The following is a 26,474-nucleotide window of genomic DNA, read 5'->3' as shown; positions in this document are numbered from 1 at the left end:
CTCAATATTGCCATCATCAAAAGCCCACCTATTAGGAGCCGCCTGTTCATCGGCCGCCTTTCAGTCACGCAACGCTCAACCTCTTTTCCCTCCATTCTGCTCCCGCCGTCTGCCCCAGAGACACCAGCATCCCGGTGGATGGTGGCGCATTTGTCTCCCGGCATGAATCAAACAGAGAAGGATTGTTGTCGGAGGCGGCGCTGTCCCGCGGACGGTATTGTCTCCGCATCTTCCTCTCTGACAAAGTGGCGAATAACATAGAGAGATGTGACATTAGTTCGCCTCCTGGCTGCCACTCTCCTCCGCCGCTGAAGACTCATCAACAAATGATTGTTCCCCACAACAGATGCAGGGATTATCTGGGGGACTTAAAATCATTATTTATTTTAATCTGCAATGATTTTATGGATCCGTCTTTTAGCTCATCTTAACTGGGGTGAGCTGTCTCACCTTGAATGAATGAATTTGTGGCGGTCTGTTTTATTTGTGAGATGCTAATGCTATCTATCTATCTATCTATCTATCTATCTATCTCTCTATCTATCTATCTATCTATCTATCTCTCTATCTATCTATCTATCTATCTATCTATCTATCTATCTATCTATCTATCTGTCATCTATCTATCTATCCATCTATCTATCATCCATCATCCATCCATCCATCTTTCGTCCGTCCGTCCATCTATCTATCTATCTATCTATCATCCATCATCCATCCATCCATCTATCATCTGTCCGTCCGTCCGTCTATCTATCTATCTATCTATCTATCTATCTATCTATCTATCTATCTATCTATCTATCTATCTATCTATCTATCTATCTATCTATCTATCTACATATCTATCTATCTATCTATCTATCTATATATCTATCTATTTGTCTGTCTGTCTGTTTCTGTGTCTGTCCGTCCGTCCATCCGCCCGCCCGGGAAATAGAGAAAGGATTGCTGTCTAAACAATGAGAAGCCAAGTTTTGGGGATGTTTCCTTCTTGTTCTTGTCCTCATTTCACCATCAAGCGTTGCTTTGAAATACTGCCATGGAATCTTCTCATCATCTCAAATGAAGAACCTGTACCAAACTTGTTTTTCTTTGTTGCTCAGTAAGCAACCAAACCTTTAAGATCCTGTCAGTGTCATCTTGGTAACAGGCTAGTGCTACATTTCAACACATAAGTTTTGTCTGATGGCAAAACCATGGGACGTCCAGAATGACCTGAGGAACGCTCTGTCACTGTTTATGTGTTAAGAGGTGCTCTTCCTCCCTCAGTTCATGTTTTTGCCTCATTCCTACCGCGCTGTAAAGCTCACAGTTTTAGTCATTCAAGAGATGTTAGTTGGTGTTTTAGTGCGTGGAAAAAGCCTTGTATGTACTTCCAGAAGATGAATTCACAGATTCTAATAAACATTTTGATCCAGGGTGCAAGGTGCAAGGTGCAGCTGCTGCCGTCTCTGGGAACTTAATCCATGGAGCCTTCATACTGCGGTGTTTAGGAAAGGTAAGTTCAAATGTCCCACATGGACAAAAAAATAGAATAATGAGCTACACCTTTAGACATGGTTAAAACATCGATAACATGAATAAGCTTTTGTGACATCAGAGCTAACTATGTAGTGAGTTCTGTAGGCAAAAGGAATTGTCTTGTATAGGTGCTATTGACTTGTCATATGTTAAAGTGGCAGTTCATCTTGCATAACATGGAAAAGCATGAGAGAGGCCCTTTAAGTTGCAGGCTAACCTGGACATGTTCCACCACTGACTCTGACTTTTACTGTCGCACCTGACACTCAGCTTACGCTTCAAACATACATCTGAGAATATAGTTGAACTCTTCTCTTCATGAAATCTTACTATTATCTTCACCATCTGCTTTGAGTGGTGTTCATCTGTATGTCTGTAAGTGAGGAGGGATTAGCGCAATGCATTTTTTTAAATCATGAAAGCTGTTTAAGTGGTCAATGGGATTTTACATGTTAAATCCCATTGTATTAAAAAACTGTTTAGTGTTGTTGATGGTGCAGAAGCATTGGAATTCATACATAATTTACAGTTGGACATAAAAAAGCAGTTTTTGGCAGCCTGCATGTTGTTCTCGTAGTCACCACACAAATCATGTGGCTCCAGGTGAAGGAGCGCTTTCAGCTTCGCCATGAAAACATAGCAGTGTATGGAGGGTTTCTGGTCTCCAACGTTTTGCTGGTTAAATAAAAAGGACTGAGAATTTTGTTGCGTTTACTAGCACTAGTTTGGCAAGCACATTTTATTTGCCATGTCAACAATTAAAAGGTCAAATGAATACACTGATACAGCTAGTAAAACACTCCATATGATACACACTGACTGGCACCTCCCATCCCCCTCATATGAATTATTCACATCATCGCAGGAGCAGTGGACAGTTAGCAATCATTTTTATCAGCGCAATAATCGCGGATCATGGTGATACAGCCATTAAAGGCTTGATTTTAAAAAGCGGAACCTTCTTTGTCAGTAAGGCGAATCCTCTGGAGCGCGTGGAGTCGGCGTGGTGCCTCCTCACCTGCTGCGTGATGCATGTTGTCGAGCGCTGATGAGGCCAATAAAGGAGCAGTGTGTGTCCAAGAAGACGAGCTCAGGCTCACTACAAGACACACTTAATTGTTGTGTGTGTTATGCAAAGATGTTTGCATTGACATGGTTTTCGATGTTTGAATGTCAGTGATCTTTTTTTTAAACCGTTGGACTGATAACAATGTGGATCACATGAGCAGCTTTGTTGGTTCAGGCTTATTGGTAGCGCGTCCTGCGTCGGAAAGAGACGGAGAGCAGACGTGAATGTGATGTCCGCCTGCTGTGAGAGACAATAACCAGATGTGAGGAGGAAAGTTTGACACTTCAAGTCTGCCCATTGCAGCCAATTATCAGGTGGAAGCATCAGGAGCAGCAGGCACGGAGCCAAAGAGAGAGAGAGGGGGGGGCTGCCATTGAGTTTCTAACCAAGTGCCTTCAGTCATTCACAACCAATTCAATAACCTATTTTCATCTAGTTTAATTTTTATTATTATTATTATTCTCTGTGTGATGCTCGTCCTGACTGCATGCCCTTTCTTGCCTCTATTGCTGCTGGAAATGTACATTTTCCTGGAGGGAGTCATCCCTAAAGGATCAATAAAGTCTAGTCTAAGTCTAACTTTGCTCCGCGAGTTCCTCTATTTGGACAACAAAGAGGCTATATTTCTAGGTGACACAAGTAAGTTTTGATCAGACCTGTTTTCTGTAGAATAAGAAGTACAGATTGTTTACTTCAGAACTGTGTATTCACCTTGTTTTGGTCCTTCGGTGGCCTCTCCGACCACGGCGTCCGTGTTGGCCAATGAATGAACACAAGAAGCAACTAAATGTTCATCATGTAGAACTTTATTATCCTATTTTCCTCCATTGTCGAAACTGTGGGAAAAGTCACGGCGCTGTGGCGGCCGCTGCTATTTCTAATTTGCGTCTCCCACTGCTTCTCATTCTATTAGGAAAGATACAACAGTTAGTTAAGACTCCTGGAAACACTTCATTTTGGAGCCTGCTAATTAAATGTGTCTCGGATGAGCCCACTGAGCCCACTCATCTGGTTGTCGCCCATTTGGAGAGGCAGCAGAGTTTAATATATGGCATTAAACAGGGATTGAGAAGGAAAATGAAGCCAGCCTCCCATAGGGAATGTAATGAATGATTATAAAGTGTAATCTTAGTGACGCAGAAATCCCAGTTGAAGCTTCCCCTCTCTTTTTTTTTTCCACAGCTCGTCCCTTTGGTTACTATTTGGGAGTGTGTTTGGGTATTACAGACTATTTAAAAGCCTTTTAGCTCTGGGTTATATGGAAAAGTTGAAGGTACAGATTTGACTTGGACCGTGTTTAGCCAGCGTGAAACTTCACTGAAGCCAGGTGGCAAAACAAAAGGTTAGACTGGAACTGAAGGTGAGTCTTAGTCGGTGGTGGCACATAAGTCATGTTGTAATGAGGGTGTTGCTTGTGGGTGTAACAATTAGTACAGTCACTGTACCAGTAAATCACAACCAGGTCCAGGAGACGGGCTATTCGTTACCTAGGATGTTCCTGTGTTCTCTAGGGGTGAACTGGGAAAGGTCAGACGGTGTCTCATTTACTCTTTCCGGGCCTTTATTCCGGGATCCACGGTGTGAGGAAAAGAAGCAGGAACAATTCCCTGTGTAACTGTATATACTTGTTGTGTCAGGACCTCAGTTGACATTTAAACATTGTTTTTAATTGAGATAATAGAAAACAAGAAAGGCGCAAGGACAGAGCAGACTTCCAGCAAGACTCGTGTTCACAATATTTCGAGTGCAATGAACTCATATAGACAGCAGGTGGAGAAGCGCAAAGGAGACTGCTCAACGTTACGTACAGATCTGGATAGAGACGCCGCCTTTTGTCGTCCGTATTTCTGCATTTTTTCACAAAGCCTTCGGATATGAACCAAACAGAGCAGTATCTCCGGAAACCATGGGGGTAGTGTTGCTGTTACTGATATGTACCTCTACTTCAATGGTGGAAATTCTCCGTCCAGATATATATAATGGCCTCTCCGACCACCGCCTCCTACAATGCTGCCTAAGTTTCTTCTTTTGGTCAAGAGGTGCATTACCAATACTTCGCCATGTTTGTTTTGCAATTTGTTGTTGTCATAAACTTTTGACTCTGGGCTGCTCCCCCTGGTGGATATATCGGTGAATAGCTATACCAATGTAAAGAACGCATGGAAGCATGTGATCAGTGACGGTCACATTGTTTGACACGTAGGGTACATTTTCGTATGTAAAGGGAGCATAAATGGGCCTCGTGGCGGGACAGTGGCCACAGGACAGGGCCTTTGAAAGATAGGTAGATCCACATTTTGTCACCATGGTCTCATAACAGGAAGGGTACTGAATAACTGCCAGACTACAGGCTGCAGCACCTTTAGAAACTCTTGAATAATACTAAATAATTATCATAAATAAAAACCGATGTTGCAAGAAACACAATTATAAATCATTTCAAGGCTGAAAAGTAATTTTGATGAACAAGTAAGGAACACTAAATAAATGTGACTATTATCTGAAACATTACATTACATTTTTTTCACAGATCTGAATCACTGGGTCGACTCAGGATTAATTTCTATGTAAAAAGGGCCTCTCTTCTTGTTGAGTTGGGTTGCTGTTGCTTCATGAAATATCACTAAAAAGACTTAGGAGAACAATAAAAGAGATGACTGAATCACCGCCAGCGGGCCATTTACAGTAACATGAAGAAGCCACCAATCAGACGACTGAATATAAAGCATTAAATGGAGCGGTTGTGTTGCTTTCAGGTGCTTATCAGGACAAGTTCACTCCATCGGCAGCAGACGGGACACGCGATCTGATTAATATTCATTCCAAAGCATCATAAAGGTCCCTGTTGTGTCTTCTAATGAATAAAACACAATGTTTATCCTTCCTGTTTAATGATAAATCCTCATGAAGAGTCACAGGGACCAGGAGAATATTTGCTTGTGTGGGGACACCGGGGAGTTGGATTATCTGCTGGCGGCTTTGTAGTTTTCTGAAGCTTCCCCCGTGTGACATGTTCCAGAGAGAGTGCTCTTATTTACTCATGGCTCCTCCGTGTATATCGCGTCTTTACTGTTTGTTCTGATGTGCCACCGCCTCTCTTGAGGAGTGTGCTTCAGGAGGAGAACACTGGTGCTGTGATGGTAACAAGGGAGTGGGACTACAGACTCAGAGGAAGAAGATGTCACGGCATCTTTTACATGGAGACATTGATCTTATCAGGGTCCTATCTCCTTGTAAATCCAGGACCTCGAGCCAAATATCCAAGCTTCCTCTGCAGCTATACGATCATATATTGCTGCAGTCACATTTCATGTGGTAAAGCAGGGTGTTAAACACAAGGTCAGTTGTCGGTCAAACTGAATTTTTACAAGGTCGTCTACAGCTGGTTATTTAATAAAAAAAAAAAAAGATAAATATGGAAAATTGGTCGATATACGCAATAAATTTGTATACAATTTTATTGTAAAGCAAAGGTTTTAAGTTCTCACTAGTCACATAAAGGATTTTGACTTTGACATATAGCTGTTAAGCTCATACATGAACCAGACATGTCATGAAGACACACGAAACTGTCAAAGAAACCAAAACATCAGGAAGCTGGAATCACAGGCATGACCGGGGAAACATTACAGGGATGTTGCAACAGCTTAGTCGGCAGAAAAATGAGACAAGAGGCAGTCCAGATCCACCACCAGACCCAGAGAGAATTCACCCCCTTGTGCTTCACCCAAGAGCCAGTCTAGACAATCGCAGTAAAAAGCACCTCTCATAAAATCCTGATAAAACCAGATTCTTATGGCGCATCACAAGAACACTCCACCACCAAAGTGCATGATTCTAGCAAGGATCCTGACAGAATGCTCCAACACTGAGCGGGACACTGAAGAATCAAAGCTGTTGTGGGTTACCAGTCACTTCAGGTGGAGATCAAAAGTATCCAGCGGGAAGAGAGGAGTTAAACCTCATCATTGCTCCCACAAATGAATTCATGATGCAGAAATACAAAGTGAGTGTGCTACATAGTTGCAGGCAGGTGCTGAGCTTTGCCCTTTTGCGAAGGTGCACATTAATGTGAATGTGATACGGTCTCTTTCTTCTTTGCTCTGTCGAGACTCTTGTGATATCTACTCACCACTGCAAAGCTCCACGCTATTTGTATGTATATAACTGTATGGCTCCTCAGTGGGAAAATATTAAAGACAGATGTTTTCAAGTGTCAAAAAAATTCTGATTCAAATCCAACATAAACCACAGTCACCACAATGAAAGTGCAACGGTAACATGATGCTCACCAATGTTGCGTGCAAACATTTGGGGGGGAAATGAAGGCATTAACAACTTTCCCATCCACATATATTAATGAATAAGAGTGTCTGTATTTTTTCCTAAACAAATAATAACGTGGGGATTTTTTATTTTTCAGTTGGGTTGAGCACGTGTAGTTTGTCTTTATACCGAAAGGTGGCGACATTGGGTTTCCCAAAATGAACAGGACGCGCTCGCTATTGAACTTCATCTCGCTGCTTTGACGTTCAAAAACATATATTATAACAATATGTAACAACTGGTTGGGGCAGTTGTGGCGAAGAGTTGGTCAAAAGGAAACGTCTGTTGTCGATGTTTTCATTCAATAAGTCAACAATGATCAAAAACTATTATAAATATGAAGATGGTTCACATGAAGTGTCTTTTATAAATGTTGGTGAATTAAAAGACTACATTAAGTGGGGAATATTTGACTTGGTGTTTGACGGTCGCCTCGGATCCGTGGAGAAAACTTCTCTTTCTCCCCTGTATGCTAATCGGGTCCGAGTGCGGGACGCTCATTGGCGGAGTCCGAGTCCATTTCATATTTGAGCGCTGACGTCAGAGCGCATATAAAGCAAGCACAAGCTTTTAACTCGTCCACTGACTGATCCCTTGAAAAAAAAAAAAATCTATCAATCCTTGGGTGGAGTTTTTTTTTTTTTTTTCTTCCCCCCCTCGATTCTCCACGACTGTTTGCCCGGGACGCGAACCTCCTCAAATTGGCGCACTAATCCTAAAAGGAGCCATGAAGTGTTAAATGGTGCAAACAGAGAGAGCGGCGCTCAGACACCCGCACACCGGGAGAGGAGAGGGAGGAACGCGCCGCTGCGTCTGTGCAACACAGACTCCAGAGAAAAAAAAAGAAAAAAAACTTATCGACGCTCTAAAGCGAGACCTGCGCTGCGCAATTAGTGCGTGAAAGTCCACTTTTCCTCGGGTTTTGAAGAAAATAAATAAAGAAATCAAGCTGGCTCAGTGCGTGTCTCAGCAGCAGCCCACTTTGACAGGTGCTCCTCACCCCCTTTGGAGGACTGTCAACAGCAAGAGGATGGCATCAGAGCTGGCAATGAGCAACTCCGACCTGCCCACCAGTCCCCTGGCCATGGAATATGTTAATGACTTCGATCTGATGAAGTTTGAAGTGAAAAAGGAGCCGGTGGAGCCCGATCGCAGCATCAGCCAGTGCAGCCGCCTGGTCGCCGGGGGATCCCTGTCTTCCACCCCGATGAGCACGCCGTGCAGCTCGGTGCCCCCGTCTCCAAGCTTCTCGGCGCCCAGCCCGGGATCAGGGAGCGAGCAGAAGGCGCACTTGGAGGATTTCTACTGGATGAGCGGCTACCAACAGCAGCTCAACCCCGAGGCTCTGGGCTTTAGCCCGGAAGACGCCGTAGAGGCGCTGATCAGCAGCAGTCACCAGCTCCAGACCTTCGACGGTTATGCCAGGGGGCAGCAGTTCGGCGGCGCCGCCGGGGCAGGGGGCGCCATGGCCGGGGAGGAGATGGGCTCGGCGGCCGCTGTGGTGTCCGCGGTCATCGCCGCCGCCGCGGCTCAGAACGGGAACCCGCACCACCACCACCACCATCACCACCACCACCACTCGGGGGCTCACCACCCCACGTCGGGGTCGCAGTCCAGCGGCGGCGCGGGCGGGACGCACCAGCACCTGCGCCTGGAGGAGCGCTTCTCCGACGAGCAGCTGGTGACCATGTCGGTGCGGGAGTTGAACCGGCAGCTGCGAGGGGTCAGCAAGGAAGAGGTGATCCGGCTGAAACAGAAGAGGAGGACGCTCAAGAACAGGGGCTATGCCCAGTCCTGCCGCTACAAGCGGGTCCAGCAGCGGCACGTGCTGGAGGGCGAGAAGACGCAGCTGATGCAGCAGGTGGACCACCTCAAGCAGGAGATCTCCCGGCTGGCCAGGGAGAGGGACGTCTACAAGGAGAAGTACGAGAAACTCATCAGCACCGGCTTCAGAGAAAACGGGGGCTCCAGCAGCGACAACAACCCTTCATCCCCGGAGTTTTTCATGTGAGTCTCGGCGCTGAAAACTTTTACTTTCCGACCCTCAACCAGAGAAACAAACTTTTTTTTACCCCCCCCCAGTCACAAAGTAGCGTCTATAATGTTGAAGGACGTGCATTTGACCGCACCAGGACTCGTATTTTTAACCATCCATCAACTGCGCGTGGTTTGTAAAGTGTCCTCAGGATCAGCTGCGCTCATTTGATGTGAAATCATTTTTGTTTTGCTTTCCTTTGGAGATTTGTCGCCTCATATCCATGTCATCCATCTGAATGTTGTGACGAAATCTTTCACAGAAGTTTGCAACAAAAGCTGTGAAAGTCATGCATGCTGGTCATGTTTTTTTTCTACTTGTATTTGAACAGAAATATTCCTGGCCTCATCCCCCTTTTTTTGGATTTCATTTGTGGACCAAATCTGAGCTCGCAACTCGCGCCCGAATGTTTAGATTCCCCCCCAAAAAATTATCAACAAGTGAGACTGATGATAAATTCTCCAGAAGAAGGGTCGTTAATGTTTGCTCCTTGTTGTTTGAGGGACTTCATTAACTTGACCCGCAGCCCAGTGGGTTCAGATTTTACAGAAATAAAACTTTCTGGACGTTTAATGTTCTCCTTTGTTCAGATCTGGGTGTTTTAACGTCAGCCATTCATCAATAAACATGAATGAATGGAAATAAATATCAACGCCTTTTTTTCCTCCTATCGTTCTATTTTCTTTTTGTTCCGTGTTGTTGTTGTTATCATTTCCATATATTTATTTTCGCTCTCATGTCGAGCTGCTGCGCTGCGCATTCACACACACGCCTCCCGCGTTTCATTCCAAATCCGTCTGAATTCTGAATAACAAACTCAGCGACACATCCGCCAGGTGACAAAAAAAAAAAAAAGAAGTGTCGGCCTGTTTTACCTGTTGCGTTATTTTAAGGAGAGACATAATTCAGCGCTGAGAATAACAGGTGCAATTCGTTCTCCGTTTTAGGCCCCGACATTTCTGCACACGTGTCCTGAGAATGTGAGTCAATGATTGACTGAAGTGTAAACTTGCACTTGTTGAGTTTGGGTCAGAGGGGAGTTCAGGTTTGACCCCAACCTCCCCCCTTTGCCCCCCTTAAATTTTTGGAATAGAGAAGTGAAATGTGTTTGAAAAGGCCCCAATTAAACATCTTGTAAAAACATGTGTATTTCACAGGCAGAGTAGAGTGCAGTGGTGTTCAGAGAGGTCCCAAACAGAAGTGCTATTTCCTGCCTGCAGCTTGAGAGGGAGGCTGCTAACCATCAGCCCACTGATATGATTTATCACTGGTAGGATTACATTACGTGGCAGCAGTAAAAAAAATCTAACCTGATTAATATTTGGCGATGGTTATGACGCGGAGGGTATATATTGATGTAATTCACCACTTCCACTGGAAAGAGCCTTTATTGGACTGCTGAGGTGAAATTGCTGACATGGCTGAATTACTGAGGAGCGGGATTTGCAGCGACTGGCAGGTTTGGAGGTGAAAAAGTGATCAAATGTGAGTCGCAAATATTTGCGGTGGAAGAGATGCTGAGAAACGCGGAGAGGAAAAAGGCCCGGGCCGGAAGTGAGGAGGTCGGTTTGAGTGGCGCAGGTGGTTGGTGCGAGGGAGGACGGAAATCTTGAAAGTTCTTCCCCAAAGCCAAACCACACGTGTCAAAACAGCTGTCCTGCACCGATCTCAGTCTCGGGGATGAGATTTAAAAGCATGATCCTGAAGCGACGCTGCTCTTTGTGATTAAATGTGAGTGAGAGACAGAGCAAGAAAGCGGGGAAAAGAAGAGATGCTGGCGTCCGTCCTGCTGCTCCTCTCTGATGATAAACGATCAGAGATGTGTCCTAGCTGAGAGGAGAGGGCCTTTTTAGTGGCCGTCTTCCTGCTAATTTATGGCCCCAGCATCGGATTAGGTCACTACAGTGTGCGATTTAATTACATTTGTGTTACAACCCAGAACTGGAGATGCTTTGCTTCTGTCGTTGGGGTTAGACGAGTGTGGGGCTCCACCTGGAACCTGCTCCAGCATCTCCATGTAATTTATGACGGGCTGGAGGTCCGGTTCAGACGCGCTCTTTAATCCTGCATCACTGTGAATAATGGTGCAACACAGCAGGGTGTCACTGGATCAAGAAGACGAGTAGGAAACAAGGCTTTAAACCCCACTGTGTTGCTGCAACACACATTAATAATCTTATCAATATGAAAGTGTAATTCTATTCCGCAGCCTCTTGTATTGACCAGTGCACCGAGATCATTTGCAGTCTCTCCAATGATTAAGTTATTAAAGATAATGCAGTTGTCTGCTGTCACAATATTGGACTCTCTCCTTTAGGTCAACGATGGGAAATCGCTGTGAAATATATCAGTATTGACACATGAATCATCATCATTGCAGCTTTAATGCTACGGAATGAACTGCAGGAGGATGTTGCACTTTGTTTGCAGTCCATCTGTGTGAGTGCTCGATAAGTGTGTGTGTGTGTGTGTCTGCTTGACCTTGTCGGGGAGAGCTCAGCTTTTCCTTGACAGGGTGACACTCGCGCTGATGATTCTGATGTCAATACACAATAACTTCCTAGATGAAATAGAAAAAGGCCAGCTTGAATTAAAGAAAAAAAAATCTATGTATATGATCTTTAGTTATCAAGTTGCACCGCCAAGGTTTCCTCCAGGTACCACCTTCTGACCAAAGCAGGAATCCACACCGTCTAGTATTATCCAGAATCAGAGGAGATTCAAAGAGCAAAAGAGGCTTTTAAAAAAATCCATAGTTTCAACTGCTACAGTATTTCTCTTCTCGTATGCATCTGTTTTCCCCAGACACAAGCATCGGCACACCTCTTCTCTTTCACTGTTTATACACTGTTCACACCTTTGTATGACAGTGAAATTTAAAACTTGAATTAATCCCACTATTAATCTATGTTTCTGAAGATTCAAGTCCTTAGAACTCCAGTTCCCCACAGTCATATTTTCAGAACAGTGATCTGTAGCTTGTCCTGCTGGTGCAAGTGAGACACTCATAAGCAGAATAAGTGCGTCCAAATCATCATCATTGGCTTTTTCTGTCCACAGTTTTAGCAAAACTATGCATATACATGATCAATGGATGTGTTTGTGTCTGCTGGAACTAGTTAAATGAAACCTCGACCTTGTCTTTTATGGATAACAAAAACTGGACCTTAATAGTTCCCTCTCTGAAATGTTTGCATTTCCTCAGTGGACTTCCCCGGGTACTCCAGTGTAATCTTGCTTAGCAAAACCTGCTCTACTCAAACGCATCCTTCACACACCAAGAGGTCTGCGGCCGAATTCCTTGCTTAATTTCTAATTCATGAATCTGCTAACTGACATAAAACAAGGCTGGATATAAAGAAAGGTGAGCATTGCTTCAGTCAGAAACGGCGCGCAGCCGCTGTCTGAAAGTGGGCCTCTCTATTTTTAACCCTCCATTGTAAATGTATTGAACAAACACTTGATCATTCTCAGCCACTTCAATCCCGAGAACATTTTGTTTTCCCATATTCATTTCCTTGATTCATCTCTCCTCTGCCACTGCCTGTGAATAAAAGAAGAAGAAAAAAGCAGCTTCGGAAACAATCTCTTAATCTACATCTGCATCACTCCACACAATAAACATTTACATTTAGAGTGATTTAAATCTGTTGTGTTTATGTTCCTCCTCTTCCTCTGTCCATCATCTGGCCCCGCAGTGCCACAGCTAGTCTCACCATCTCTTCCCTTTCCACGTCCTGACTTACGTGTCATCTATTTGAAACCCTAATCATTTCACTTGTCCCCCCACTGTCACTCGGCGAGCATGTGCGATGACGGCTTGGTCCGCCGCTCTCGGTTTTTGATCAAGTTTACATGCTGATTTTATTTCCCCTGGAGGAAATGTGATTATCTTCCATTGGGCTGTGTGTTGTTTTTTTAAATTCCGCCGCCGGCAGCCAGAAGTGGATGCTGTAGACAAATATCCAGCGCAAAATTGCTCATCGAATAATTTATATCAGCGGTCGCGCCGTACCGATTCATGTGGAGTGGAGTTGATGCTTTTAATTGGAAAGAGTTTCTTGTTTTACTGAGCCATGATGATGAGAAGCCCAGGATAACATGACCACACTGGTGCGTCACTCTGACATCATGTAAAAAAAAAAACGGCGCTCATGACTTGACACATAATTTTCTCTTCATAGTATATACACCATACAGATCTTAGCCAGTTCAGATTAGCTGTTAAATTTTGTATTTGGCCGCCTTTATCTTCAACTGTAAGTTGATTTTGTTGTGTTATTTTGGCTTCCAAATTATGATTTAAAGGTTGGTAAAACATGACAGAAAAAAACATTGTGAATAAATCATGAAATTCCTACCTAATTTTAGCTGTAAAATTAAATAATCGGTGACATCTATAGGTCGTTAATGCAGCTTCATAACAGGCCTTGTATTTATTATTCAGCCCAAAATGAATAAAAACAATGTTTTATGTTTCAGTATGAGGTGAGTGTCCGTATTCAGGTCTGGGAACATGTGTGGAAACACTAGACCGGTAACATAGAAAAGCAAAGATTGTCAACACATGGTTTGGGAAGAGTGAAAGCCTCTGTATCGTGGGTATCAGCAGCAGTCAAATACTGAGAGAGTGAGTCCGACCTGGACGTGAGCCCGACCCCTGTGTGTTCCGACTGCATCTCAGCCAGGCAGGAGAGGTGATTTAGCCTTTCGCACACCTCCCCTACACTGCCCATCTGTCTCTCAGCCAGTCAAACAGACATTGATCTCTCTGGCCGACAAGGTGACTCCCTGTGTTGTTCCAGCTTCCCGAACCTCCCTCTCGCTTTCGTCGGTAGCTGGGAAAGGCCTTGACCCCTCAGACTGCTGCCATGTAGCAGCCCTCTGCACGTGGTCACCGCTTGTCGGCCGTCCACGCGCGTGTCTAACGCCAGCAGCGTGTTTGCTTCCGAGTGCGTGCCATGTTGGTTCTGCTCCTTTGGATTGGTAAATGGCTGCAGGTTTGTGTGAGTGAGCGGGTCAGAGTCCATATCTGCCGAGTCAGATTACAGTGAAAAGAATGGATCTCATTGTTGACTGATGTTGGACAGAAGTGCATTAATGTGCGTTGACGCTCACTTTTTCCTTCCAATAATCTATTGGCCAGTTTAGCAGAAGAAGAAATATGATATAAGAAATATTTTATCCTCTGTGTTTCAATATTAAAACCATAACTGAGCCTTTCTCTTATCTCCCTTTCTACTTTATTGTTGTGCAACCGCAGAAAAAAACAGCATATTTTCACTCACTAACTGATGCTGTCACTTGTTTTTCATGTCTCATTTCTGTACAGAGCACGATGATTCAGAATAACTCCACCTTATCGCTGTATTTTTCTGCCTTATTTCTTCTCAGGACGTCGAGAAAATTCCTCCATCTGTGATAGTGAGTTGCGATCTCCACACCCCGCCACCCTGGAGTCTGAGGTAAACAGCTTTCTGTTAACACTGATTTAGTCCAGGAAGAAAAACAGAAATGTATTTGAACAGTTTTGATAGTCACAGTTGAAATAAATACTGTGTTTTATGTGGCTTGATCATGTGACATTTATTGCTCACAAGTTATTTGGATGAATAAATGAAGTGATATTTATCAATAAATTCAGGCGAGTTCATTTTAATACACTGTTGAAGCAGCGCTATATTTTAGGGACTCTTCTTGTTTTGAAAACAGAAAACAGTTTTATTTATAGATCCATGTGCCACATTCATCTCCTTTGATATGTGCACTGATTTACATATCTTAGTTTTGGGGGCCTTGACTCAGTCGTTTGATTGACATGAGGCTGACATGCTGAGTACACATGGGATGAGGCTGTAAACCCTTGACCTCCGTGGTGACCTGCTGAACCTCCGACAAACTCTCAGTGGGGACAAACACTGTAGAATGACTCTAACTGGAGCTGACATGCAGATGGACAGACGTGAGAGAAAATACGGCCTTTTTAACACGACGGAAATAAGAAGAGCGCATGATGAAAATGAAAGCATGAAAAAGTAGACTTGCAAAGTGAATGTATTGAACCTTCCTTTGTAGAAGGGCAAGATAAAAATGGGCAAAAGTTTTCCACTATAATGTGAAAAGTAGGTGAAATATTCCAGCTCATCACAAACAGCGAAAAGTAAAGAACATTAATATTACAACACAAGTTGCGCTTTTTAAATGTGTTTACCTAATAGAGTATTTTATGTATTTCCAATAAGCACAATCTAAACTTAAGTGGTCTGATGATTCTTCCCAATATGTGGCGTCTAATGGACTATTAAACTAAGTGCCTTTTCAAAGTACCAGAGTAAGCAAAGTTCTTAAAACATCAGGAGGTGTTCACTGATAACATTCTAATGGTCCGCTTATGCGGAGCTAGAGGTCCGCCGGACCGTGAGATCGGACGTCTTCGGGCCACAGACAGACCAGACAGGTAACCAGAGGCAGACGGTGACCTCTGACGGCTGGTCAATGCTGGGTGCTGCGGATGTATCCGACCTGCAGCCGCGCGACTCATCGCCGCTGTAATCCAACTCCAGCCGCGCGCACACTCACAAGACCAGACTGGACAGCTGAGGTTTTACACCACACAGAAGAGCAGCCGGACAGTGAAAAGCACCACATCAGCAGAGGCTTGGTTTACTGTGCTGCAGACACAATACTCCAGCTTGAGCTCAGCATTGTGTTCGGCCTTTGACATGTAATATGTCGCTTTTAATCTCAGCTTGTTTTCCTCCTTTCACACTGTTCACACTTTAAGAAACACATCTCACTAATTCAGGATAACCCTGTCAACTGAAGGCTTTCTCAGAGTCACATGGCTAACGTTTGCCTTGGACATAATGCTTTTGTCTGTGTTTAAAGTTCACATGAGAAAGACGACTATACACCACAAACCATAGGCTTTTTAATGCTCATGGCAACTCTATCTTTCTTCGCTGCGATAGGTGACCTTGGATTGATTCTGTATTTTTGCATTTACGCTAGATTTAACTACAATAACCTGCTAGTTGTAGTAAACCGATGATGATATGCAGATCAGGTGCAGCACAAGCGTGTTTATTAAAGGTTTAAAAATAGGAAAATGGAATCCAGGCTGGGTGAGGCAGGACACCTGCCCGAGTCTGTGTGTGTGTGTCAGCGGAGCAGCAGGCGTGTGCGCGGCCACATGCGTGTCTGCAGAACACCTGCGTGCTTCAGCACTTTCTGGCTGTCAGGAGCTCTGAGGTCACTGGCTGCGGAGTGGAGAGGGCACATTAGAGGAAGCTTCACAGCCCCCACCCACCCAACACGCCTCCTCCCTGCCTCCCTCTCATCGTGACGGGGTGAGGGGGAGGGACGCAGGGAGGCAAGGTGCCTCGGTAGGAGGCATGAGGGGGAACTGAGAACCTGCTTTAGATGTGGAGGGTTTTGCCATTACGTTTTGAATTATACTCAAATCTGATACAAATGTGAGTTAGAGTCAGTGAGAACTTTGTGTTTCGTGAGTGTGTTCTGTGGGTGTGTCGTCACTTGCTTTCCTGTATTTGAACACAATTTAATTTCTCTGAAGATTTGCTTAAGCTGTAAAAAATCTAAACAAGATGCATTTGTAAAAGCCCACAAACTGAAGACAGAAAAACCATGTTTAGCTTGGCGCCGATTTTGAACAAACGTGTTGTGTGTTTTGTCAGTGTTCTAAACCCGAGCCAGCGGTGGCGCCGCGCCCCGCAGTCACCCCGCTAAACATCAGCCGCTTCCCTTTTTAACTTGTGTTAATATTCAGACTCCAGAGTTTGCCCGAATTGTGCTGTTCTATTCAAACATTATTAGCTGTGAAGTTGTCCTCAGGTTGTGACTGTGTGTTCTCAGCATGATTGAGACAGTAACTGGTGATCAGCCGGAGGTTACTGGTGATATAATGTATTCCCCTGAATCAGCGCAGTCAGCAGCCCGGGGCCTTCCTCTTGCCCCCAGCCCTCTTCCTCACACACACGCACACACTTGCATCACCATGCTCTCCTTTTTTCGGTCCCCTGCAGTGACGATCCAATGCTGGCAGATTAGCGTTTCACCGGGTCTCTAATTGAATTCCAACACCGCGGCTTGGGCGTCTGATGCTACAGAGATGTTAACACACCGCAGTACTAACAGACTCTGGGCTGTGTTTTACATCCTCAAGATGGAATTACGGCTAAATTCACTGGGGCAACATGATTAATTTAAAGCTTCAAACTACGTCTTGAGTTTGCCCTGAAGGATCCTCTTTCATGGCCACCAGCCAGTGAGGACTTCTCTGCTCCACACGCAGGAAGAATGTCCTTTTATCTTTCTTCTGTCAAACTTCACCCCTTTATTTTTGGCAAGCCCTCGTCCTGCTGCATCCGTAACCGCGGCGTCGTTGTTCATCCCTTTACTTTTATTCTCACCCAACATCAGCGCTGCAATTTTAATGGCACGTATTTCCTCAGTTGGGCTGAAACAGAATGCATCTCCTCCTTGTTAGCTTGATGAATAACCCGGCTGCCAGAAAAGTGCTGAATTTTAGCTTTCAGCCTCTATTTTCTGCTGGATGACATTAATTCTAAGTGCTGAGAAGGAGCTAACTAATACAGACAAATAAAGAAAGGGGGTGGGGGAGTCACCCCACGCTTACCTGTGTGTGTGTGCGCGTTTAAACAATCGTGTCCTAGTGAGGACCAACAAACTCTTTTGCCTGACCCCACAAGGTGAAGCCCCAACTTGAAGATGAAGTCTTCAAAATAACAGGGCCATTATAGTTGGGTGTCAGTTTGGTTCAGAGTCCTGGTTATTGTTAGGTGAGGTTTAGGGGAAAGCATTATGGCAATGACAGACCCCACAATGATGTTGTGACAAACCTGTGCGTGTGTGTGTGTATTTTCATTTCCAAATCCTCATGGAAAAACATCGGCTTGTGGGGACCTGTGCTGGTCTCCACAAGTTTAAGCCTCATTTTCAGGGTTAAAACTTATAGTAGTATATATCCGAGTTCACACCTGCACCAAATGCTTCTTACTACTTCAACGTGCAAAATAATATCCTGATTTTAAATATAATATATAATATTGCATTAAATTCAGTCTGTAACAATCATTGTTAATTGATATTAAACTTTCTAATATTACTGTGGACTAAATTAAAACTGAGAATAGAGTGAAATTTAGCTCAACCATTTACAGTTTTGCCCTTAAAAATTACAAATATTGAATTTGTGGAACACAGAGGTGGGATTATGTCAACAGATGCAGTGCAGTTTTAGCTATATATCGAGACACTTCCTAACTTATTGAGGGTAGTTTGTGCATTCTGCCATGTTGATAAATCCACACTCTCCTCAGCTGCTCCCACCACAGTGCAGTTCAGTGGGTTGCAGGAGTCGCCTCATACATTATTTTAACCATGTATAGTGTGGCGAATAAAAAGGTCAGTGGTCGAGAACCGGCTCTATGCAACAATAAGATGCATGAAGTGAGAAGTGCAAGCCCTTCAATCAGCGCTGCAGAGAAGCGGAGTGTGTGTGTGTGTGTGTGTGAGTGTGTGTGAGTGTGTGTGTGAGTGAGTGTGTGTGTGTGAGTGTGTGTGTGAGTGTGTGTGTGTGAGTGTGTGTGAGTGTGTGTGAGTGTGTGTGTGAGTGTGTGTGTGAGTGTGTGTGAGTGTGAGTGTGTGTGTGTGAGTGTGTGTGTGAGTGTGTGTGTGAGTGTGTGAGTGTGAGTGTGTGAGTGTGTGTGTGTGAGTGTGTGTGTGAGTGTGAGTGTGTGTGTGTGTGAGTGTGTGTGAGTGTGTGTGTGAGTGTGTGTGTGAGTGTGAGTGTGTGTGAGTGTGTGTGTGAGTGTGTGTGTGTGTGAGTGTGTGTGTGTGAGTGTGTGTGTGTGAGTGTGTGTGAGTGTGTGTGTGAGTGTGTGTGTGTGAGTGTGTGTGTGAGTGTGAGTGTGTGTGTGTGTGAGTGTGTGTGTGAGTGTGTGTGTGTGAGTGTGTGTGTGTGAGTGTGTGAGTGAGTGAGTGTGTGTGTGAGTGTGTGAGTGAGTGTGTGTGTGAGTGTGTGTGAGTGAGTGTGTGTGTGTGAGTGAGTGTGTGTGTGAGAGTGTGTGAGTGTGTGTGTGTGAGTGTGTGTGTGTGAGTGTGTGTGTGAGAGTGTGTGAGTGTGTGTGAGTGTGTGAGAGTGTGTGTGTGAGTGAGTGAGTGTGTGTGTGAGTGTGTGTGAGTGAGTGTGAGTGTGTGTGAGTGAGTGTGTGTGAGTGTGTGTGAGTGTGTGTGAGTGAGTGTGTGTGAGTGTGTGTGAGTGTGTGTGAGTGTGTGTGAGTGAGTGTGTGTGCGTGCTCCCGGTGTGATGTCATTTAAATCCAACATTTCCCTTTAACTTCCTGCGCAGATGCGTTCCTATTCTCAGTGCATGGTTTTAATTCTCCCCCTGTATTTATCACAGGCTGTCATGCCGTTGTCACGTGACCAGGCGAACCGGCGGCAGCAATTAAGGCTGATAAATCACTCATTTACAGGAAGAGAAGGTGGGATGGAAGTGGGAATATAAGAGGGAGGGGAAGAGGAGTAATGAGCAACCTTTTACTCTGTCACTGATATTTTATTCTTTCCCTCCGTGCTGGATGTTATTGTGTTGGAGCAATACAGTGTGAAGTGTAGCCAGCCAGGCTCATTGACTCATACAGGCCGAGACAAAGAGACAGATGGTGGTCGTTTGTGTGCTTTACTGTGATTGTGACCCGACTCTGGGCTTTTATTTACTGTTGGAGGTGTCTGTGTTTCCATGTGTGCAGCTGCAGCCTTCTTCCTCACACGCACACACCACTTCACTTCCTCTCTCGCCGCTGATAGATTTCTTCACGCTATAAACAGCAAATACATGGATGACTCTGCGCGCAGCTTCTGCACACACCAAACAATTGCTAAGTAGAACTCCGCCATCCTTTATTTTGTCATAAACATTTATTCTCCTGGCAGGATTATTGTTTTTTTTCTCCTGGAGTTTGGTAACTGTGAGGTGCTTGGAAGTGTGTGCAGTCCTCAGGTGTGAGTGGATCTGCCCGGTCCACGGCTGGTGCACATTACATCAGAATGTGTTTCGGCAACGCACGTCTGTCTGCAGAGATGCTGGCAGCTGACTTTTGCAATTAAAGATTCATGACACAAAGAAAACAACAACAACAAAAAAGCCTGGCGCTGGAGAAGGACTGGTGTGAATGGGTTTTAGTTGAGAAAGTTTTCAGCGACTCATTAAACACTATCAAAATGTGTTAAAAAGAAATGCATTTAAAAACTAGAAAAGCGCTCAGAGAGCATAAACTGCCACCAGTAAAGAACTAAAACTTACAAGTGGTGAGACACAGTGTCCCAACTGAGACCTTGAAATGCCTATATCTTGTGTACTAAATGTCTGAAATGATGACCAAGAAAAATGATCCAGATCACTCCCGAAATTGAATCATTTGTCCCATGTCGCCTATTTCCTGAGAACATCATCCAAATCCGTCTTTACTTTTCAAGTTATTTTGAACACAAACAAGAATAAATCACTAAAACAGAGGGGCTGTACTCAGTCACGCGAAGGGCGGAAACTTAAAACACAGTCCAAACAATATTTATTGAGCTGTCTTTCATATGGAATAAGTGTTTAAAAAATAATACGCTCTCAGCTTCCTTTGCAAATTTTAGAATGAAGTTGAGCTGGGGTTTGTGACAACATAAAACATTGTCACATTTATATATTTTTTTAATCATATTTTTTTCTTTTTTTTTAAGACGCCCACTTATCAGAAAATATCATGGCAGTCAAAATACACTATCTGGCTTTTGTCCAGCTAGCCAACTATAGCCACTTGAAGGAGTTGTGGGCCACATAAAATAGCTTGGTGGGCTGGATTTGGCCCACAGGTGCTTATACAGTAAGGCTCCCCCTTCGATATCTTCAACGCTGCACTAAATCTCACGTGACAGAGAATTAATTCTTCCAACTTCAGCCACAAAAATCAAGATAAAAAAAATAGGAAAAGCCCTTGACCCTTTGGATCAGCTCTCTTCCACGTACTGTGTCGTGTCAGGTAATTGTCCCCTTACTTGTGAAACAGACCCCCAGATTCCCCAGAATCTCTACTCAAGGCAAGGTTTATTGAAACTACCCGGTCGCACTTATAGTTACTCTACTGTCCCAGCCAACATGATTGACTTCCTGTTTACTGAGTTAAATGTTTCTTGATAAAACATAAGCTTTATTTAAGTAGCCATGATGCTGCCGACGTCTTAGGAGTGTTGTTACATGATGCTTTACTTTGTTTGGTGTTTCATTTCATTTGCACATGACGCCGACATGCTGGTGAACCCTGACCTGGAAACCTCGAGCCGAAATGAGAAAATAGCTGAATTTTGGAAGTGCTTATCCAAACATGCTAAAATGGGACGGATCGATGTGGCTAATGAAAGTGTGTGTGTGTGTGTGTGTGTGTCGCCGGTGTTGCCCTCTAGCAGAAGAGTGCAGAGAAAAAGAGAGAGTTGGAACAAACAGGTGTCATTTTCACAAACTGAAGTTGAAAACTGCGATGAGCGTACGCCATGCTATTTTTCATTTTCAAAAAATGTAATAGATATCTATTGGCAAACAACGCTGGACAATAACAAGCGTATTCGGAGTGCATGCGTGTGTGTGTGTATGCTCTTCATGTTAGGTTTTGTCACGGCCTTTGCATTGGCGTTTGAGTTGTGTCACTGACAGAATAGATTGAAACAGAGTGTGACATATCAGTGCTTCAACAATAAACCTGAAAGTCACCGAAATGAAAACAGAAAAAAAGGAACGCCATGAAGCCACCTTGGAGTTTCTGTTCGACTTAATCAGTCTTCACAAATTATTTCCAGGCTAAACTCAAATCTAATAAATCCATCTGTCACGCTCAACACTTTGCCGAGTCAGCAAATGTGACAAGCGCGTCCAGATTTTGGGCCTGATAAACGGCTAAAAACGCAGCGCCTGATAATTATCGTGGGCGACACACGTCACACTTTGCACCAGAAATAATCAAATCCTCATCTACACTTTGGCTGTCAATCCACTTATAAGATTCCTAAAATGGCACAGTGTATCTGCAGCTTTAGACAATCCCATCAGTGCAGCGTCAGCAGTTTTGCAGGCGCAGCGCACGGCTGTTGATTCGGAGAGTAGATGAAGAAAGAGCGCTCAATTTATCAGTCAATATAAAGCCCAACCTTCACGGATGGTCATGAACTCCGGGTGACCACAGATGCTCGCCGCATGAATTCCCCGCGAGGGTTTTGATGCCTGGTGTCAGAGGTCGGAGCAGAGGTGCTGAAAACCCGGAATTCTAAAGCGAATTGTGTGAAGAGTGAGACGGAGCGGGGCGAACATCTGCAGCTGCAGCACACCTCTGCATGTCACCACGCACTCACCGTATCGACACAGCCTTCCTGCTCGCCGCTTATTAAAGTCACAACAGGAGCGCAGGTGAAGTGCAGCCGGGGTTCCTGCGCTCAGCAAGTGGTCAGGGGTCATCAGGTCAGTGTCAGAGGTCACCGAGATCGCTGGAGAAGGCAGCGGCCTGCTGACCGCTAGTGATTTTCCAGATGATCGGAAGCCTTTCCACCTTGATTTTTATTTGTTCATCTCATATTTCAGACCCTCCTTTGAATCATGAGACGCTCTTCGCATGGTCCATTAGGACTCTTTTTCCCTCTGTATCTGCAGTTTTCATCTTCAAAGCCGCAGCTAAAATAGGGCGATCATTGCAATTTAATTACTACAAATCCCTTTGTGAATTTGCTCCTGTGTTTGTTTACATGCATAGATTTGCTGGCCTCGGCAGATTTTTTTTTTTTTTTTGTCAGTACTTGGAAAAAGGCGTCGCTCAATGAAGCGCATGTGCTCGCCAGGTGCGAATGAACTTGCATTCGAGTCTATTTAAATAGATAAGAAGTGTTTTATTCCCCAATCGGAGGAATCTCCTGTCGCGTTTGGGTCTCTTCATAATAACCCGGAGCACCGCTGCAGATCCCCCCCGACACACATGCAAACACACACGCACGCACACAGGCGATATTGCAAACACAGCGATTCTTCTCTCTCGGGGGGAAAGAGCTTTGATAAATGAAAATAAATACTTTTCTTCATCTGAGTAAAAAGAGAAAATGGAATGCAATGACAGGAGATCTTTGACAATTTAATCCAAGGATCAAAGCCAGTCGGTGACAGAGAACGTGTGTTGTGTGAGCGGTTGTTAGACGACGCAACAGCGAAGGCAGGGATAATAAAGAGAGGCGGGAGGCGCAACAGTGTCTTCACAGTGTTTAAAGACAGAAGAAGAAACGGTTCTCCCTCCCGCGTCTGACTGTTTCTTCAACTCCAAGGTCAGCTGAGCGTCTCCCTCTCCACCTTTGTTTCTCTTCCACGCCGGACCTCATTTCATTCAGCACTCCCAAACCTCTGACAGCTCCATAACTATAACTCTCTGCTGCCCGCCCTCTCCTCCCCTCTTCCCTTCATCCACAGCTAAATGACTCTGTCAGAAATAAAGAGCCCTTATCTTATCTACTGCCTCCACTCCGCCATCTCTGTGTCCCGGCTGACGTCACGCAAACACCTGAAACACAGACTTATGATGGAATTGCACACTCATGGATTTATTATTATCGATGTCTGGGAGGATCGGCTCGAATGTTTCTCGGGGTGTGTAACTGTTTCACATTCCTGGTGCGTCTCAGTTTAAGAAAGGTGGAAAGGAAAGCGAGGCCTCTCCAGTCTACTGGAATCCGTCTGCCTGGTTTGATTTGTGGGTCCAGAAAAAGCTCAGTGGAGTCAAAATTCTGATCTCATTTGCTTTAGATGGCATTGTTTTCTCATCATATTTCATCTGATCTACCACCTGAAAACAAAGGTGGAGTTTCCCGATGTCATTTCCGTGTGAAGAAGAGTGAGCAGGATCCGTGGCTCTGGGCGGCCCGAGCCCGTGTTTGTCTTTTGAGTGAGCGTATGAGCCACCTACCAGGCTCTCAGCAGGGGGCTGCCGAGGGATGAGAGGAGATTTGGGGGGCGAACGCACTGGTGGTAACCGGCTCTATGCAACACACACACACACCGTGTGCCGCTCTCTCTAAAGTTAACATCTATAAAAGCCACAGACTTTGATGCTTGTGCAATATGATGATTTCACACTCTTGGATCTCTATCCTTGTGAGGACCTCCCCAGCCTCTCACCCGAAACCTAACCATCCAAAACACATGGCTAACCTGAACCAGGACTCTGAACTAAATTATAATGACCCAGATATTTTCAGGAATTCATCCTCAAAACTCTATGTGGATTGGCCAAAATGTCCTCATAAAGCTTAAAGCATAAGGTCTTGTCAAAGATTGGGCCACACAAGAATATTAAAACATCTCCACACGCACACACACAGCAGGACAGTTCAAAGGGATCGAAGGTTAAGAGCAAACTCAATCGACGGCTCGGCCTGCGAGGCAAAGTTATGCATATGTTTATTGAACTCCTGCGCCACCTCACCTGAGCAAATTACATTTGCATCGCTTACAGTTGGGGGCGCTGCTTTGTCTGCAAGGGAGAGGAGAAGGAAAGGCTCCGAACACAAGGTGGATACGCGAGGAAGCGTGAGAGACGTGAAGATGAAAGAGTGATAATTCTCCTGCTACCCCGAGGCCTCTCGCACCCGCCCCCCCCCACTTCCACCTCCGGGCCCCTCGCAGCTCCCATGGCACGGTCCTGAGCAGAAAGCAGGGGCCCGCTAATTGGCCCCCGCGATGACACTGTGTTTCTGTAATCCCACACAGTCGAAAGGCTGGATCCCCACTTTCTCAAAGAAGGCATTTATTGGCTCTTCTTCGGAGGCTGTTTGACTTGTACGCAGTCAAGACGTTCATTCCGATCTGGAAGCTCATTGAAGTCGGAAGCCGGTGCAAGACAATTAAAGCAGATAGTTCAAAGCGCGGCTTCAGTCTTTAAACAGCTTGTTTCCCTCTAATTGTTTCATTATCTCCGTGTGCTTATTAAATGTCGGATAATTGTTAATTACCTCGCGAGGATTTGTAGAGGATTTGTCTCCGGTATCAAAACAAATTCATTAAAGCAGATGTATTTAAAGCAAGTGCCATGATGGCAGCAGGTGCGGCGTGTTGTGGCGCGCGCAGCGCTGCCTGTGTGTGTGTGTCTCTGCTGTTTTAATGGCTTATATCTGCAATGCTTTGTCTGTGGGTTGCAATGAGTCGGTTTAATTGAGATTCATAGGAGGAACTAAATGAGATTCAAATGAGATTCAGAGTTAATTGTAGCAGCACAGGTAATATGCAGATAGATTTAATGATGATTCAGTGTATCTTGAAGTCTAACAGGGTTAAATTAGACCCTGGGACGACGCACGCGGATGATAAACATGGTCTAGTCGGAAAGGTAGTGAGAGCGTTAGAGATAAATATGATCAGTACTTCACACTCACAGCATCAGTTGTCCGTTCAAGTGCAAGTATGATCAGAGTTTTATTCCAGTTAAAAAGTTTTTTAGGTTTGTGTTCTCGCTCAAGATAGTGTCGTAATGCTTTAGCACAGAGATACGTAAATATATTTGGTGTTGCCTTCAAAAACATTCTCGTGATCTTGTTTCTAAGTGAAGGTTTAAAATAATTGAAATCAAATATGGCGCACATCACTCTCACTGTCCCAGTGTCCCATAATGTACTGCAATGGTCAAATTAGAGTCTGATCTATGCGTGCTGGATCTAGAATCGAGAGTGACCTACTAGGACAGAGGTAAAATCTTTCATACACAAAAAAATTTGAGCATTGAAAATATTGAGAATCTGTTTTCAGGTTGTCAGGTTCTTTTTGCCCCTTCTTTTTTATAAGAACCATATTTATTATAATTGCATTCCTGACTAAAAAAATAGAGTTCACATTTTCAGATATAAAACATTACCAAGAATGAATTAGATTCTTCATAAACCAGTCTATATTTTACTTTTCATTGGCCACTGAAAGTTCGCCTTAAACAACAGCACATGTACAGATTATTAACATTAAATAAACAAATAACTTTTGTTAGTTGTTAGTTAACATTTGTTTCCAAATATAAAGTGTAACATATTGTAAAATTATTTTCAGTGTGTATATATATATATATATATATATATATATATATATATACTGAAAAATATTTACAAAATATTTTTATGTAATGTTTTCAATGACTTCTGAGGAAACACTTTCATATAAAATCCAACTCTCCTCCTGTTGCCTGTCTTCAAACTGCAAGTGGCCTTCTCCAACAAAGCTCTTTTCAAATGTGATTAATCCAAGAAACAAAGACGCTGTATTGTCCGTCTCCAAACTCAACAGTTCCCTCCGTGCGAAATCCAGCTGCTCACAACAGCTGGGTCATTACAAGAGCGTAAAACAAAGCTCCTGAGCTTGCAGATGCACACATGCACCCGTGTCAACATACTTCTGCTACCTTCCCTAGATTTGTTTCC

At 44.3% G+C, this 26,474-nt stretch overlaps 1 protein-coding gene across 1 annotated transcript in view; it reads left to right on the top strand.

Moving 5' to 3' along the window:
• Positions 1–7,659: 7,659 nt before the first annotated feature.
• Positions 7,660–26,474, top strand: part of mafb (v-maf avian musculoaponeurotic fibrosarcoma oncogene homolog b (paralog b)) — a 45,672-nt gene continuing 26,857 nt past the window's right edge. The window contains exons 1-2 of the mRNA XM_053885121.1: positions 7,660–8,926; positions 14,349–14,419. Coding sequence (XP_053741096.1) covers positions 7,950–8,926; positions 14,349–14,376 — 1,005 coding nt within the window. The 5' untranslated portion in view covers positions 7,660–7,949 and the 3' untranslated portion in view covers positions 14,377–14,419. The remainder of the gene's footprint in view (positions 8,927–14,348; positions 14,420–26,474) is intronic.

The sequence above is a fragment of the Synchiropus splendidus genome, chromosome 14 (genome assembly GCF_027744825.2).
Source record: "Synchiropus splendidus isolate RoL2022-P1 chromosome 14, RoL_Sspl_1.0, whole genome shotgun sequence".
Lineage (NCBI taxonomy): Eukaryota > Metazoa > Chordata > Actinopteri > Syngnathiformes > Callionymidae > Synchiropus > Synchiropus splendidus.
Note: the sequence above shows the minus strand (reverse complement) of the source record. Positions and strands in the feature narration are given on the sequence as shown.